This window comes from Halyomorpha halys, unplaced genomic scaffold, assembly GCF_000696795.3.
Source record: "Halyomorpha halys isolate HHAL.00 unplaced genomic scaffold, Hhal_1.1 Scaffold169.1, whole genome shotgun sequence".
Classification (NCBI taxonomy): domain Eukaryota; kingdom Metazoa; phylum Arthropoda; class Insecta; order Hemiptera; family Pentatomidae; genus Halyomorpha; species Halyomorpha halys.
This window is the reverse complement of record NW_027104700.1, coordinates 1,864,889-1,882,050: the sequence shown is the minus strand read 5'-3', so window position 1 is coordinate 1,882,050 and position 17,162 is coordinate 1,864,889. Positions and strand designations below refer to the sequence as shown.

Here is a 17,162-nt window from a genome sequence, read left to right as displayed (position 1 = left end):
TTTAATTTAAATTATATACTAATAAATTTAAATGATGCTATTTCTCTTATAAATACTATTTCATTAATATTTACTTTCAGGAACACTTTATCCTTGTAGAAGACATCCTCAATACACCCAGCCATTGATGGGAAATCATATAGTTTCTCCATGCCCAAGGAGGCTCTATCTGGAACAAGCTGAACTTGAGTCTCCACCTCTAACCCCGAGGCAGGTGAGGGATAAAGTTGATTACAAAATTGATTTCCTGAATTTAATAACTATACACCAACATTAAATTTAATAGTCACTAAAGAAAAATAAACATTCAATTTTTTATTTTTCAAAATTGAAGGATATTCAAATATTAGTTACAGATTTCTTATTTTTTCTCGATCACCTCTAAATCGATTGGCTATTCATAGGAGTTTCATTAAATGGAACTTATTTCTCCATGTAGTTCACAACTATGTGCTATGATCCTCATGATAGATATCGCTTGGAGTTTGTACAGTAATTGATATGCCATCATCATGCTCTTTGATTATTTGCAGACCTTTGTCACTAGTGATTACTGATTTTCATACATTTATTTGAATATAAGATGTTTTTTTTTAAATATTAGTTTCTCATGCTGTTTTCTAATTAAATACAGAGACTGTTGTTGTTTTACTTTTTATTCCTATGTTTTGACCCAACTAAATGAGCTCCATTGGAAAACGAAACCAGAGTCTTCTTACTCCAATAAATGCCAGTATTACAAGGTTAAATGAAATAAGTTTAAGGGTTAAAAAGCAATAAAATGTGAATTGTATTAGTATTGTTACCTATCCATGGATGGCATTTCCTTCATTTGCTAATTATGGCCCATAAGCACTTCAACTTTATTAAATGTACATGCCAACTATAATTCTCTTAACCTGTCTAATCTTAACAATGGCACATCAATCAAGCAATCAACCTGAGGATAATGATCAAAGATAACATCAAAAACCAGTAACAAGATTATAACACATGTTCATATCAGAAATAATGTTTTTGTAAAAGCAATATTTTAATTGTAGCCCTCATCAACGCATATATTTCAAAAATATCTTACTAAAACTGGGATGAAAGATTTTGAAATGATTCATATATAAATCAGATATGCTGTTTATATATTTTGTTGGGAATCAAGTCTAAGATGAGAAAAATTATATTGATTCTCTGAGGAAACTATGAATGTCTGTATTCTTTAGTTAATAAATCCCTGTTACTCTCTTTTTTAGGTTGCTTCTTCATGTGTTGGTGTCTGCATTGGCCCACATGATCAGGTTTGAAAGATATTGTTTAAAATAACAATCATTTTGGCAGCCCCTCTGTTATTGAAATACACCAGAAAATTTATTTTAATTTTAAGTCATTAAAAATTAATAGTTTTGTTCCTTTTGCTATTCCTTAGTGCATGTTTCTGAGATCTTAATTTTTAGTCTGTATCATCCTTTTTGTAAATATAATTAGATACTTTCTTTTCCCAAATTTATTCAAAATGTTTGTTAAAATCCAGCCTATGAAAACACTCAAACTTGGTGTAGAAATGGCCTCACTGATTAGGCATATCGATCTATAATTTTTTTATTTGAGTTTTATACTTAATATTTTTATTAGTTAGTACCTTATAATTTGAGAAATAATATATATTTTTTTTTTTTTTTAATGAAGTTAATTTAGTAGTGCTGCTATATGTGATACTTATGTATTTTGAAGCATTCAGTCCATCTTTAGATTTATTCAACAGTTAAATAAATCTTTTTCAATAATTTCCAGTAAAAAAAAAAAAAAATTTTTATTTTATTTTATGATTCTGTGGAATATGCGTATCAGTTATTATAGAGTTATGTTTTTTTTTTAATGTTTCTATTATTATCATTTTATGCTAATAAGGATATATTCTATCTTATATACCTTACTGTTTTCGAATTCTAAATTTATTCATAAATAAATTTTTTGCTCATCAAAATAAAAAGTTATACACAATCCAAATGGAAAATTCAATGGTATAATTGATTACATAAGTCAAATGACAATTACAAGTTTCAGTTAAATAATATGAGGATTTATTTCAAATTATAAATTAATATCTAATAGTTGAGATATTGTTAACCGTAGAGGTAATACAAGGAGAATATGATCGGGATAAAAGATAGTATTGTCAAAGAGGATAATTGAAATCTACATTAACACACATCATATAAGAAACAACTCATATAACACACAGATCTGTTTACTAAACAAATAACTGTGTTTTCTTCTTTGACTGCAAGCTTAATCAACTTATACTTAAATTAATATGTAATGTGTATAAATAAATTAATTTAGTATTCATAAGGAAATATTTACAGTGTAAGTAAATCAAACAAAAAATAATTATCAGAAGTTTTTAATTATCGATCAATTTTTTTTTCTCAAGTTTTCCATCGAAGACATACATAGCCCCAGAATGAGGATGCCAAGATTCCTTTATCAGAGCCACTGTGAAGTAAATATTGGCTGACCCAGATAGAGATGGACTCCACAAAATTCTGTGTGAGGCACTCTAGGACTCTCGTCCCAACATGCTTGGCTATCACTCCCTATTAATGGCCAGTTAAGAAATACAATAACTGCAATTAATAATGAAAATGAAGATTTTAATAGTAATTAACGATATAAGTATGTTGCTGCGATGCTAGATCTTGGTCCTTAAGATTTAATAGAGGCCTATAGGTTAAGTTGTTCGGATGCCATTTTTCTAGCTGATTATGGTTAAAACCATACATGCTAATTGTAAAAAAGGACGTCAATGTTTATTGCTACAATATAGATTTTTATTGTGTTTATACTACACTAAGGTAACATTTTTCCTGAACTTATGATTTTCACATAAACTCCTGTATGCATATGTTTATGTGTGCTAAATAATGATCACTGGATATTATAAAAATGTTTTATTTTTTTACAGAGAGTAAGTAATGTGACTTCAACTTACTATTCATATCCAGATGCCTACCACCCGTCAGAGCTGGATGTTGAGATGCCTCATCGCTGGGAACTACCGAGAGACATCACTACTCATACAGTATCCACTACTGCAGATATTAACTGTGATGACTTTCCTACAGACTTTGAGGTTGAAGAAATGCCCCCTCTAAGAAGTCCTTCTCTCCGACACGATAATTTCGATCCTCTTCGCCGCACGACGCCCGTTTAGCACTCACCCTCCCATCGGCTGTATACCATCAACTGCTGCGTTCTCTACAGACTCGCAGACCAGTTCGATTAGCCTTGTTTTCAAACTGCATATGTAACACTTCCACGGTATTTGTGAAAAGTGTACATGTATTGCGATTTTAATCACAATCTATTGTGAATATCCGATGGTTTCACTTAGGTTAACTGTTTACCTTGGTCATGAATGGTTCCTGCTATTTTTTGTATATGTGTAACACATACAGAACATTATGTATCAATTGTTCCCTATGTGATTAGATTATATATTTATATTTTCCTATTAAAAATGGGGAAAAGGTTTCCATCAACTATTAGCTTTTTCAAAACTTCTAACTATTAACCTAATGTAACATAAAAATTAATTGGTATGTAATTTAGCAATGGAAATGTTGACTTACTTTGAAAATTGGCCACTTAATTATTCTGCCAAGACTTATAACATACTAAATAACTACCAAAAACAGTAAAATAAATGTTTTAATTTAAAATAAAAAGTATTTGTGAAAAATATATCCTTATAAGAAAGCTCAATTTTAATGTAGGTCTAACATAACAGGATAGCCAATCTGTAATTATAATCATTTTGGGAAAATAATAATTTAAGTTTATTGAAGCACCAACAGTAGAAATCAAAATTTGATAATATAATTCTACATGGAGTGTGAATTGGAGCTCAGTGAGAAAAAACAATCTAATTAAGGTGTTTATATGTGATAAAACATTTTTTCATATTCCATGTCTACATACCTCATTCAATGCATAGTTTAGAGCCATGAGAATTTCACATAGTCTCTAGAAACTTCATCTTTATTCTACCACACTTCAAAGGAAGGCTTTTTATTTTTAAATTGGAGATTTTTTTTTTTTTTACATTTGTAGAAAAATATAATTAAAGTGAGTCAAAGTAAGTGTATATGCTATGTAAGTGCATAAATAGGGATTTTTCTCAAATTGGTTTATTTTGGAAAGATAATTTGAAATTTCTGATAATCCATCCAATTTATTTCAAATAGCCATTGAGGGTAACCCTCCCAACAAAATGAAGTTTAAGAAAAACCCATTTATGCACTTACACAGACTTACCTTAATTCAAATTATTTGTTCAATTAGTTTTTTTTATAATGGCCTGATATACACACTGTTAATGATCATTTGTTTACTTCTAATTAGTTTCTATTTATACTGGGAACCAATTTGATTTTTCTATCAAAAACCATTATTATCAAAGTTGATCATTTTTAGAACTGTCAATTTAAATGTTGAATCTTGAATAATCTTTGAGATTATTCATTGATAGGAAATTGGTTCAAAGAATATTTAAATAAAGCAATAATAACTCTAAAATATAATACTTTACAGTTTAAGGTATTATTATTATATATAACAGCTTGTCCAGTGAATACAAAAAAGAAAATCATTCAATAAAACTGGGGAAAGAAATAATTTCCTATAAATTATCATTGTCTAATCCAAGTAATAACTACCTAAATTGAAATCATGTATATCTACTCTAATATTTACTCTGAAAATTGCATTACAATCGATTAGAGTCTAATTGTTTGATAATTACATATCAAAAGCTACTAAAGCTGAAACTAACGCAAATTATGAAATAAAAATCATTATGAAGTTTCTAGTACTAGAATATTCACTTTCAAATGTAACTTACTACTAATACTGTACAACTATTGTATTTTATTACTTTTTGTTGGATCTATTCTTCAATGTTTGTCTATTTTTTAAAGAAAAAGTACCTACATCATTATCTACTCTTCTAAACACTTATTGTACAGTTCAGGTCAACCTGAAACAAACATCATTGTTTCCTGTTTTTTGGTCAAGACTCATTAGATAGGTTTAGACCTTCTAATGTTATGAATGCTTCATTTGGGTCTTAGTGTGTATTTCTGATGATGAATTCCTTTACCTTGGACTTCATTGGTTCAGAAATCCGGGAACTCACCTGAACTAGAGTGTTTTGTTGGATAGCTTTATGAAAACTGACAACTTTTAGAAAGTTGATCTTTCAAGGCTTATGTGATAAAAAAAAAAATTAATAATATTGACAGGAAAATTGTAAACATTGAATGTAAATAAATGATTTCAGTGTATTAGTAGACATTACTGATTAATAGTTTAGAATAAATGAGTTATATGTATTAGTGTATGAGTACTAATTAGCATGACCATTTACTCTGTGTTCAAAGTTTAGATGAACATATTAGTGAGAACAATTAAGACGATCTGCTCAACAAATTAATGTAAGTTAAATAAAAATAATGAACATTCGTTTTCATCAAGCCATGAGTTTTTATGAGAATTCAGTGTAATTGTTAGTGTTTTAATCATGATAGTTTGGCATCGTAGGACTCATGAAAATAACTTGTTAATTATATTTCAATATTGCATAAAATGTAATTTGTTGTTTATTGGAAAGTTATAAACATTATATTATACTTAAATTATGAAGTAGAAAATAATAATCATTTATAATGTTATTTATTGTACAAGTTGTATAACATTTACACATTGTAAATTGGTTTTCAACACAGCCAACAATGTATTGAAATAAGTAAATAATAATCATTTATCTTGATGATCTTAATAATTATTTTTAAAAAAAATGTAATTATTAATTTATGATTTGTGATTGTTTTTCAAACCTTATTGATAAAGTATTAATTATGACTTGTATTAAGCATTTTTTTTTGGCTTATCAAATATACATTTTTTTTTTATACTTTAATATTGAAATAGAAAACAATTACTTGCTTTTGAGCTAGAAAGTATTCAGATATCAATCCTTGGCTTTGATAGTGGTGTATTATAAAAAGAAGGTTTTTTTTTTTTACTTTGTGTTTGAAATATTCCAATTTATATCATAGATTGTACTGTAGACTGGAGTTACTTTCTGACAACCATACTACTTAGACCCCCCAATAGAAAAAGTAACTCCAGCCTTAGTACTATAGATTGGAGTTACTTTCTGATAACCATACTACTTATACACCCCAATAGAGAAAGTAACTCCAGTCTTAGTACCATAGACTAGAGTTACTTTCTGACAACCATAATACTTTGACACTCTTATAGAGAAAGTAACTCCAGCATATGGTACTATATTTTGAATACATCAAATTCACAATAAAACCAAAACTTTTTTGTTTTCAAGTTGTGGCACTACCCAAGTAAAGTAGGGTATATAAATATGTTATGCTCTCTTGAGAATAAAATTAATTAATGATTGAATTAAATTGAATATTGAATTGAAATTAATGAGTTCACTATGTTTATGTTCTGTATTTTAGTGAAATTTTATGTAATAATTATTTTATTAATAACTAAAGCAATCAATATTTTTGCAACCTGGTAAAATTCAAGTTCGATTTTATTATGTTTAAGCCTTACATTAGCTACATAATTTTATCACTATCAATGAATGCAGAGTCTGAAGAATTCCATAAAATTCATGAAAAACCCTACCTATTAATTGTCATCAGTTTTTTTGTTGCTCTCCAATGCCTACTTTGACTACACATGTTATTTCTGGTATGTTTTTTTAAACCTGCTAAAAATATATCTCTTTTTTTCTCCTATATTTAATTCTCAAATTATTTTATGGTCCCATTTTGCAATTAGTGGTTATTTGGACTGAGGGGACCATAAAACATGTATTACTGTTGAAAACTTGGATTCAAAGTTTTTAACAATCAGAATACATCAAGACTTCTTGATTCCCTTCCACCCTATGGTAGCTTTACTTATCTTACCTTTAAAATGTTCACTTATTGTGAGTATCAATCGATGTAGGACACATTACAATCTCTCGAAGAGATCATAAAACCGAAAATAATTGAAGGGAAGGCTTCTCGGGACCCCTGCCCTATAAAACACAGAATTAGCAATGGTCTTATCTTATCTTTGAAATATTTATTTGAAACAAGTAGAGGAGACTGCAGTTAAGAATACTTTATTCATATCATTTTTCAATTCTAGCCACTTTTTCAATGTTGTTCAATTTAACTAATTTTTTTATCAGTCACTTCATCCCGTTTTTAACCCGGCAGGAGTGTCCTACTTTTTTGTCCCCTAAGAGGTGTCTCAGTGAAGATTTAGCTCATGATAGATGATTTGTAATATTTATTTATATAATTGGATGTGATGATAACTAAAATGTTTATGATTGCTTTCAATGCAATTTTAAATATTTTCTTTGTGTATAATAAATTTAAACAGCTTGTTGAAGTCGAAAATAAATTTATTTTATAAAATTTTTAATATTAAAACAAAATTATGTTTAAAAATAAAATTTTTATTTCAAAAATATATTTAAAAGAAAAAAAGAGATTTTAATTACTTTACAAAATTGATGTATTGATTGTAAAGGAATATATGTATAGTCAGAATACTCATACTGCTATACATGACGTGCATTTATAAGAGCAATGCCCATTGCAAATTTGTTTAGAACAATCTACTCATGTCTTTTTGTTTTTTCTGTTTTTCTTTCTTGGGCAAACTAGTAAAATTTTGTATTATATTTTTCTTCCGTTTGTTCCGTACTATTTTTTTTTTTTTTTTTTTAATCTACAAGTTTTTCTTATTGAAAGTCTCAAATTGAGGGGTAAGATAGTTATCATGGCTCGTTTGAGAAAATATGGCTTAATAAGCTGCTGTGCGAGTTTTTACAAATTATTGGCATCTCTGTAATATGTTCTGTGTATTAGATTGATGAATAATTTGACAATAGATTCCTACAATGAAAAAAACAATTGTCGGTGGCCAATGGTTCCTTTTTCTTGCCATGGAATATAGTGACTTCAATTCGTCTACTACATCTATACCACCTTTCATTAGATTATAGAGTTTAATAATTTTAGGCTTGGCCTTTTCACCCAAAAGCTTATAGATTTTACTGTCATCATGAAATATTTATAATAATAGAACATTCTTATTTATTTTTTTGGTATGTAAGACACAATTACTTTATCTTTCTGGAAGTCATACAAGATAGGTTTTCTGCTTGTTCTTTCAAATTTACAAATGTTGGAGGTAGTTACTTTTTATTCTTTCTAAGCATCCCCATGATAGTTGTTCTGTTTTTTTAAAAGATCTTGAGCTAATGAAGTGAATGTGAAAAAGTTATCCATCATAATTTTTCTCCACGTGCCTAGAATCGGAGAAGAACTACACATTACAGCTGCAGAAGAACTATTATCTGTGTAGAAAGTCCCTTGAGGTTGATTACCCGCATAAATTTTTAAATTTAAGGTGTAAAACATTTATGAATCCACAAGAGCGTACATCTTTACTCCATATTTTGTGGGTTTGTTCCAGATGTAGACACGGAACTTACAGCCCCCTCCGAAGCTTTCTAACATCTTGTGTAGAGTATAGTATGTACCAATTTGGTAATTTGTATAGCACTCTATAAAGACCTTTAATATTTTTCATATAAAGGCTAAATTATCAAACTTTTTTTCCTCATTATGATCACAAATATTGTCAAACCTCATGGCTTGAAGTAGAAATTCGAATTAAAATTATGACTTTGTAGGTAGGAAACATTCAGGAGTAGAGCCATCAGTTACTCATAGCTCTTTCAGATTGAGGATATTTTTGTTCATCAGTTTAATTCTCCTTTACTTTGTCAATAGATATATTTGTGTCTTTTATAATTTTATTGATAATTGTGCTATCAAAAAAATAAATAAATAAAAATAAGCCAACTATCTGAAACAGATATTGCACGCTTTGTTACGGGTTTTACGCTTGAAAGCCGAAAGACTATATTCTTTTTACTCTTCTTTCTGATGATGGAGGTGATGAGTCCCATTTCCAGACTTGATCTCTACATACATATGTAACCTACCTAAAATGATTAACCTGTATGTCCTGAGGCGAATTCAATATCATCATCAGATTGATCCATATTTGTGGCCAATATCTGGCATACTTTTCTTGTCAGATTCAAAAACATAAATATGGTCTGAAGGAGCAGTAATTTCATATGAAAAGTCAACACAGTTATTCTGCTGCGGGAAGGTAGAACATTCTAAAAGCCTACTAAAAGATTCTAGAAGAAACTAAAAGGCATGAGTAAGAATCTAAAAAACAAGAAAATTGAGTTTATAATTCAGAAAACCAAATTAATCCTAAATAAAATTTTAATAACAACTTTAAAGTTACATTTATTGCTTTCATCAGTGACTGAAGAATCCAGATTTCATAAAAGATCTAAGATAATCTTTCCTCGGCTCATGATTTAAAAAGAGAAACAGGAAGTCTCCGGGTGAGCAAAATGTTCAGGTGAGAAAAAAAAGATGTTGCATTAGAATTGAACTGGATAGAGAAACACTCAGTCTTACTGCTGTGAAGAGGCCAGAGCAAAACTGAATTGAGTATAGGTAGGATTGAGTAAAAGGGGGAATAACACAAACAAGTGGTAAAAGAAACACCAAAGTGTTACCGAAGGTTGACAAAAGTATAAACAAAACAGATGAAATTCTAGGGGGAAAAAAAGACATTATTTCCCAACATGAGAAAATTTCTCCAGGCTATACCTCTCCCAGGTTAATAAATGTTTCTAAGGTAAGATAAAAGCATACCCAATTAGGGATTCAGGGGGTGGGTAGCCTGGGAAGTCCTTCTATCATTTTAGAGGTTCTGATGTAACCCCTTACTATATTTTTTATATATACATAAGTAAAAGTAATAAAAAGACCACTTCCTTTTTTAAATGATCTCAGCTGAAATTTTTTTACTAATAAATTAAATGGAAATATATAAATTGTTTAAAAAACTTCTTTCTTAAGTGGACAATATATGACAAGTTGTTGAAACAGTGTTGTGAAATGGGGGAAGCACATGACAGCCTAAATTCTTAAATTATCCTGTACTTCTCATGTTGAGAAGAGGATACTGATGGTCTCAGCCAGACCCCCTTCTATTCTGTATCTCCAAACCTTTAAAATCGTGGAGTCTCTAATAGATAAATGCTATCATGATTTGTTAATTAAGATGATAAAGAGACAAAAAAAAAAATACCTTCATAGGCTACGAGAATTCAGTGATTTTCGGAACTAAGAAATTATGAAATAAAAGTTTGAAGAAATAAATTGGTTTAAATTTAAATAAGTAAAATTCATTATCTGACAGAAAATTTATTATTATATTAATATAAATTAATCTCCTTGCTGATATCAAAAAATTACAATATTTGTTATTTAGAGAAAGTGTCTTACAGTAGTCAAAAAGTTCGGAGATTTAATTTTTTTAAGCATTGTTCAGAAATTTATTTATTTTTTTCTGATTTTAAAACAGAATCATCATTGAGTAATAATATTTTTGGATACAAGCCCACATGCAGCTGCTTCAACATGCATAGCTTGCTATCTTTAAGTTTAATGAACTTAAAAAAAAAAATTATTTCATTTTTTCCAATGATATTATTAATATAATAAAAAGAAAACATAACTATTTCTGTTGTGGGATGTTTGTTTTAGTTTAATGAAACCTAACATTGTATAAAAATTATGAATGATAAAGCCATATTGAAATTAACAATCAACATTTACAAATTTGAGCTTAGCTCCTGTATTCTATTTAAGCTTAAATTGTACAATGGTCTAAGATGAGTATAATTATTTTGTCATCACACTCATTTTCAATGATTACATCTGCTTTAGAAATAATATAGGTAATGTTCCTATTGCAACTTATATGGCTCATTACAGAAATAAAATGTTTTTTAGACAATTTATTTCATATAAGTAATACCTACTTTTTATTTCTAGTAACTTCAAACCATGAGTTTTACTAGGTAGTTACAAAAGTTATATATATATATATAGTTATATATACATATATAATATGTATATGTATATATATTTTAATTTTTTCATTAAAATTATTGTTATCACTTTAAATTTCACATCATTGTCAATTATGTGAATATACATTTTTCTGCCAGAAGTCTAATTCAATGGTGATACCAGTCCTTGATTTTCTAGGCAAAAAAAAAAACTCCTCACATTCTGATTTGACATCCTCATTTTTGTCAGTCCTAGCCTATCAAAAAAAAAAAAAAAAGTACAAGGCCTTTGATCAAAAAGATCGTCAACGGACTGATTACAAACATTGATTTGATGATATATTGTTTTATTCCTATTGGTCAAAGCACAGGGTCCTTCTTTTTTAAAATCCATACTCTCTTTTGAGTTGTTCACAGTAAAGCCATCTGGAACCAAATTGAAGTGTGAGACCCTTTCATTATTCCACCAAAAACCAAGCACAATCTTTTCTCTGTTGTACTTAAAATTATTAAGAATGACAATTTTTCTCTAAAAAATTGTTGATAAAATGGAAAAGAAAGACATTTAGTAAATATTATTAAATAAAGGATTAGTGAGTTTTAACAATGATGATTATTTGCTATAGAGTCAAATAAGGATTTAAATGGAGACCAAAACATCAATAATTAATTAATGCCCTATGACTTTTGTAACAATCTAGTCCTTGATTATTGACATTAAAAAACAGATTGCTGGTTTAAACTTGAATATTAAATTAACAATTTTCATGGTTTATTATATTGTCACTATTGATTACCAATATTACCATTATTGGCCTTATAACATACTTTTTTTTTACAATTTCTGACTGAACTTTTTACTAAATATTTTCTCCACTAGAATTAGATACCTTTTTCAGCTGTAATAAAGTAGCTGTGTAACTGGTGGAGTAAATATCAGAAATCTTAAAAGAAAATAATTAGTCCTTTTGAATTTAATTCTGAAGTTATGTATTTAATTCTGAATTATTATCTCATTAATTAATAGAAATAATAATCTTAAGCTAATTGTTTATAGAATCCTTATTGTACCCTGCTGAATAGTTAAAAATTGGACATCGGTTACAATCTTTGCGATGTCAAGTAGATATCAATCTGTGTATATGTTGCTTATTTGTTTGTTTTTAAATAAAAATACATGTAAAAAACATTAATATATTGTGAAGATTAAAAAAGAATTATTGTTGTTTGAACCTTGAAAGAATTTAACTGTGTGTTTTATTGTGTTGATTTAAATTCAAAATATACATGTTAATGCAAAGCAAAGAGATAGTTAATGTTATCAAAGTAGATTATCAATTTATACAAATTAAATGATTATATAAAATGAGAGAGCTTAATTGTTTCCTTACCTCTTAGAATATGTATTAATAGATGAAAAGTGAAAAAAAAAAAAAATTTCCCATTATCAATGATGATCAGCCTATAATCAGTAACAAGTTTCATGTTTCATTATTTAGCAAAAAAATGGGAGTTAAGCACAGAGAATGAATTATTTAACAATAAATAATTAGGTGCCAACTTAAATTTTTTTTAATTTTGGCGATGTGACTCAATAGTATTAACTATTGTTAATACCTATTTTACACAGTACCAGCATAGCAACATTCTAAATTAAAAATAATCATGCATTATCACATAGTTCTTGCTTATGTTTAATTTAAAATCATTCTTAAACATAGAATTATAGAAACATCTTTAAAATTATAATGTGTTATGAAATAGATAAAATTATATTTATGAAAAATTGTTTTTTTAAATATCTAAATAATATCTTTATTTCATATGGGAGGATGTATTATGCCATTTGATTTGTTTTCGATGTATAATAATAACAAAAAATATGGTCAATTGTATTAAATGAGTTAAATTGCAGCCTAAATCCCAAAAATTGCTTCCTATATTGTAAGCCAAACAATTTTTTTTTTCAAAAATGCTACTTAGATTCGTTTTTACATAACATTTTGATTTTTATATCCTAACAACTTAGAACTGAAGTTATAAGATAAAATATTTGAGAACATTTTCTTGATTTGAAACTGCTTTTTATTCCATAAAATCTAAAATATATCTATCTGGGCTGAAGAAGTGGAAATTTAGCTTTTGAACAGTGGTAGTTATGTTGGATTTAGTTAAAATTGTGAGGAATTATGGATTGATTTAGTTAATGGGGGATATGGTAGAAAAAAATTTCTAATTTTTGATTTATATGCAAAGTTGTATTCAATGGCTTCAAAATACATAAAAAACGAATCTGACTTGATTTTTCCGAAACAAAAAATGTTTGGTCTACTTTACTTTTGTCTACTTAAGTGACTTTTTCATATAAAAAATATCTAATTTTTTTATTATAGTTTCCTAGGATGAATTGGTAAGAACCCTTGGACTAATACTTTTCGATCTAGTATTACCAAAAAAAGTTTCATTGAAATCGGTGATCCCACGTGCTCAGCCTCATCTTGTTAGTTTTGGTCACCCTCTTAATCTCTCGTCAACAATTTTTAGTCATAGTCTGTTCACCAAGTCTAAGCACTGGTGAGAGGAATAATTTTCTCCAATATCTTAGGCCAACCCACAACAAATTTTATATGAGAATGTTTAAAAGACAATGAAGTATTAAAGAACTCTTATTTGTTTTTATTATTATTTTATTTTATTTTATTTTTTGTTTAGAATTCAAGAGGAAACGATTGTGTGTATGTGCATTAGGCCATGTTACATTGGTATTCCCTTAGCAAACAGGCTACAGTTGCAGTAATTGTTTTGAAAAGATGTCCTGATGGACTACTTTGTGCTACCTCTGCTGGAAATTATAATGCCAAAAGGATAGGAAGGAGGCAAAACAAAATAAAATATAAAGACACTGACAAGAAATTATTTTATATTAATGCTGACTAAGTTTCATTATATATATATTTCTTTTCTTTCAAGCCCAAATTTATTAATACTAGGTTACTCCTCCTAATTTGTCAAAAGTTTATCTTTTTTCCCTCAAATACACCCGATAAAAGAGTAAATCAAGACAAAAATAGACTCTATTATGGACATTGTAGCCCTTCAGCCAATGGTTTTTCAAGAATTCTATAAAAGGGATTAATATTTTACTGTAGAGTAATATTTTAGAGAAGAGGCTCAAAAGGCTGCTATTTACCTATATTCGAAAAGATTTAAATTAAAATCAATTTGGTATCTAATGACTTTATGATGACTAAGATTAAAGAGTCATTAGATCCATAAATTTTTCTTACAGTAGAGTGGACAGGAGAAGATGCGATTCTTTGAAACTGGATCTTTGGTGTCGAACAATAAAATGATACAGTGAAACCTCTCCTAATGAACATATGTCTCCAACAGGCAGTTACCCTCTCCCTCTCTATGGAGAGTTTTTAAATGCCTTGAAGTATAGAAAAGTAGACCACTTTGCAACATATGCCTCTCTAACTCTAAATTTTTGAAAACCAAGAGTTAAATTAACTCCTCTCAAGACACTTATAAAATGTTTACAATTAATAATACCAAATTTAAAGGCTTAATGTTTAATAAAACTATGTTTAAAGGTTTAAAGCTGAATATTTGATATAATATAAGTATATATATATTTTACTTTAAAATGTGAAAAAATATTATGTCATTTTCGTTATTTCAACTTATAAAGTTAGCACCAGATAAATTTCTTATAATAAAAAGAAAATGGAGAAAGGAAATTTCTGTAAAAAAAAAAAACTTCCTGTCTAAAAGTTGAGGGAAAATTTTATGGAATGGTTTGGAGCTAGAATGGGACATGCCACAATTTAAATAAATTTATATGATTTTTTTTTAATTTCCATTGATCCTGTTCTTTTTTTTTATGCGTGTATAGAAAATCAAGTACAGTGTTACAATTGCCAAAATTCTGCAGGATAAGTGGGAATGTTGAAAAATTATATAATATATTTTGTGTGAAGAAATACTGTAAAGTAGGAATCTGAAAATTTGGCAAACATATGTAAGGTAAATAATTAATTAGAGGCCAAAATTTAGAAGAAATTTACGAACTGCTGTTGCAAGTTCAATTAAAACAAAATTACAGGATTCACTTACCTTGGTTTAACTTACAGAAGGTACATAAATAATAAATAAAAGAAAAAAAAGATGTAAAGAAGAACTATCTTCTTTGGCTGATTCTGTAATGCAGACTGTTAACAGTAATCAACAAGGCTCCAATTGGATTGACAATGAATAAGCTGCCTCTTGTTTTGGAAAGCTTATTATAATACGAAGCTAAGAGATTTCACTTTATTTTCCATAGTGGACAGAAATGATCGGATCTTTTTCCACAATAATATAAGTTATCAAGAGATACCATAAGTAAACATGATACCCTTTGAAGGTTTATTATCCTGCTAATTTTTTTTATCATAGAATTTATTTAAACTTATTTTTTAAAGAAAAAATCTCCATCACTACAACCCATGAAGGGTCAGGGGTTCAGTACTTTGTTAGATAAGTACTGTTGTTAGACCAATGGTTGTGCAAGGAGGTGATTTGGTCAGAATCAGGCTCGAAGGGCTCCTGAACCCATAGGGTTAACTCACGGCTACAGTAATACAATAAATAATTATTTGCCACAGCCAGATTTGACCTGGCTCCTTGGAGTTAGTAGCATGGTGCCTTGCCACTGAGCTATTCCACTTCTTTCTTTTTTTTTTTAAGTGTATACATTGATTTAATTATGCATAATTTCATTTTGGACACTTCTAATAATATTTTTTACATGTTCAAAAGTTTTTTTTGTTGGATTATTTCATGTTGTATAAATTTTATATAGAAAATTTGGTGATATACAGTAAATTTTTAGAGATCTTATTTAGTAATTCAGTTAAAAAAACTCGCTAAACATTCATCTATTAGCTGATTACAAATGCAGGTGATGACAATAGTTCTCATGGTTAAAAAAAAGTATTTAAAATGTACTTGCCTAAATATTACATTTTATACATTATGTAATGCTTATTTAAATTAAAAGAAAAGAAAATATTAAACCCATGTCAAAGTGTTAATTACCAGAACAAATAATTATTAACTATAAATTCTGAGAAAAATATACAGCACCACATTAATTACTTTTTGCACACATGGCTGATTCAAAACACTAATTGTCATTAAATATCAAAGTGGTTACCTTAAAATTGTTTAATAACAGGGTTTGATAATTTGAAAAAAAATAGAATGAGCTTTAAATATTTAATATAAACATTAATATTTAAATAATTTACAGTGATCATAGAACTGCACATAAACATTACTATTACAATATAAAATGAAACAATATTTAAGGCTGCATTGAATGCCTGCCTATTATAAACATTTATAATTAAACAATAACAAATAAATGATTATCACAATGATAATACTTCTTTGATTTAAAAAAAAAAAAACTTTAACTTCCCATAATGTATAACATTAATTTTCAAAATATTATGGATGAGTTTCTATGACGAATCAGAAGTTAAACTCATATATTTTATTACAGTTAAAACATAAATTCAATCTATCAATTATAAAAAATATTTACATCACAATAATTACATATTCCTGACATAACATACTTCAACAAATTTGCAATTAAATAGTTTGCAAATGATTATTTAAATAGTTTTATTAATTTTAAAATTTTAATAACTTCAACACTTTAGATATGTTATGTCTACTAACATAATGACAAATATTATCACCATTTTTTAAAAATCTCTATACAGTTATTTCAATCTTACTGGATAATATTTCCCCACTAATCGGCTTCTGGTATAAGAAGAGTAAATTTTATCACAATCTCTCCATTAAAGTTTCAAATTATTTTCACATTTACAGTTAGTTATTTGATTTAGTAAAAATAAATATTCAATGCATACTTAAATTCATTATTTAATATCATTTAAAATTTTGTGCATGGATTAAAAAATAAATATTTAGGGTTATGGCCACTCTGGGTCAATTATGGGATTATGTAAAATATATAAATATATAATTACTATGCTTTTGTCTTGCATTTGAGCTTCACCCCTAAACAGCAGGTGCCATACACTATATTAATATTAACATT

General features: G+C 28.0%; 1 protein-coding gene across 1 annotated transcript in view; it reads left to right on the top strand.

The window, feature by feature from the left end:
* Positions 1 to 5,589, top strand: part of stg1 (stargazin-like protein) — a gene marked incomplete at its 5' end in the record, with an annotated part of 40,408 nt that extends 34,819 nt beyond the window's left edge. Inside the window, 3 exon segments of the mRNA XM_014417794.3 lie at positions 81 to 214; positions 1,248 to 1,292; positions 2,960 to 5,589. Of these exon segments, the coding sequence (XP_014273280.3) occupies positions 81 to 214; positions 1,248 to 1,292; positions 2,960 to 3,208 (428 nt within the window).
* Between the last annotated feature and the right edge of the window lie 11,573 nt (positions 5,590 to 17,162).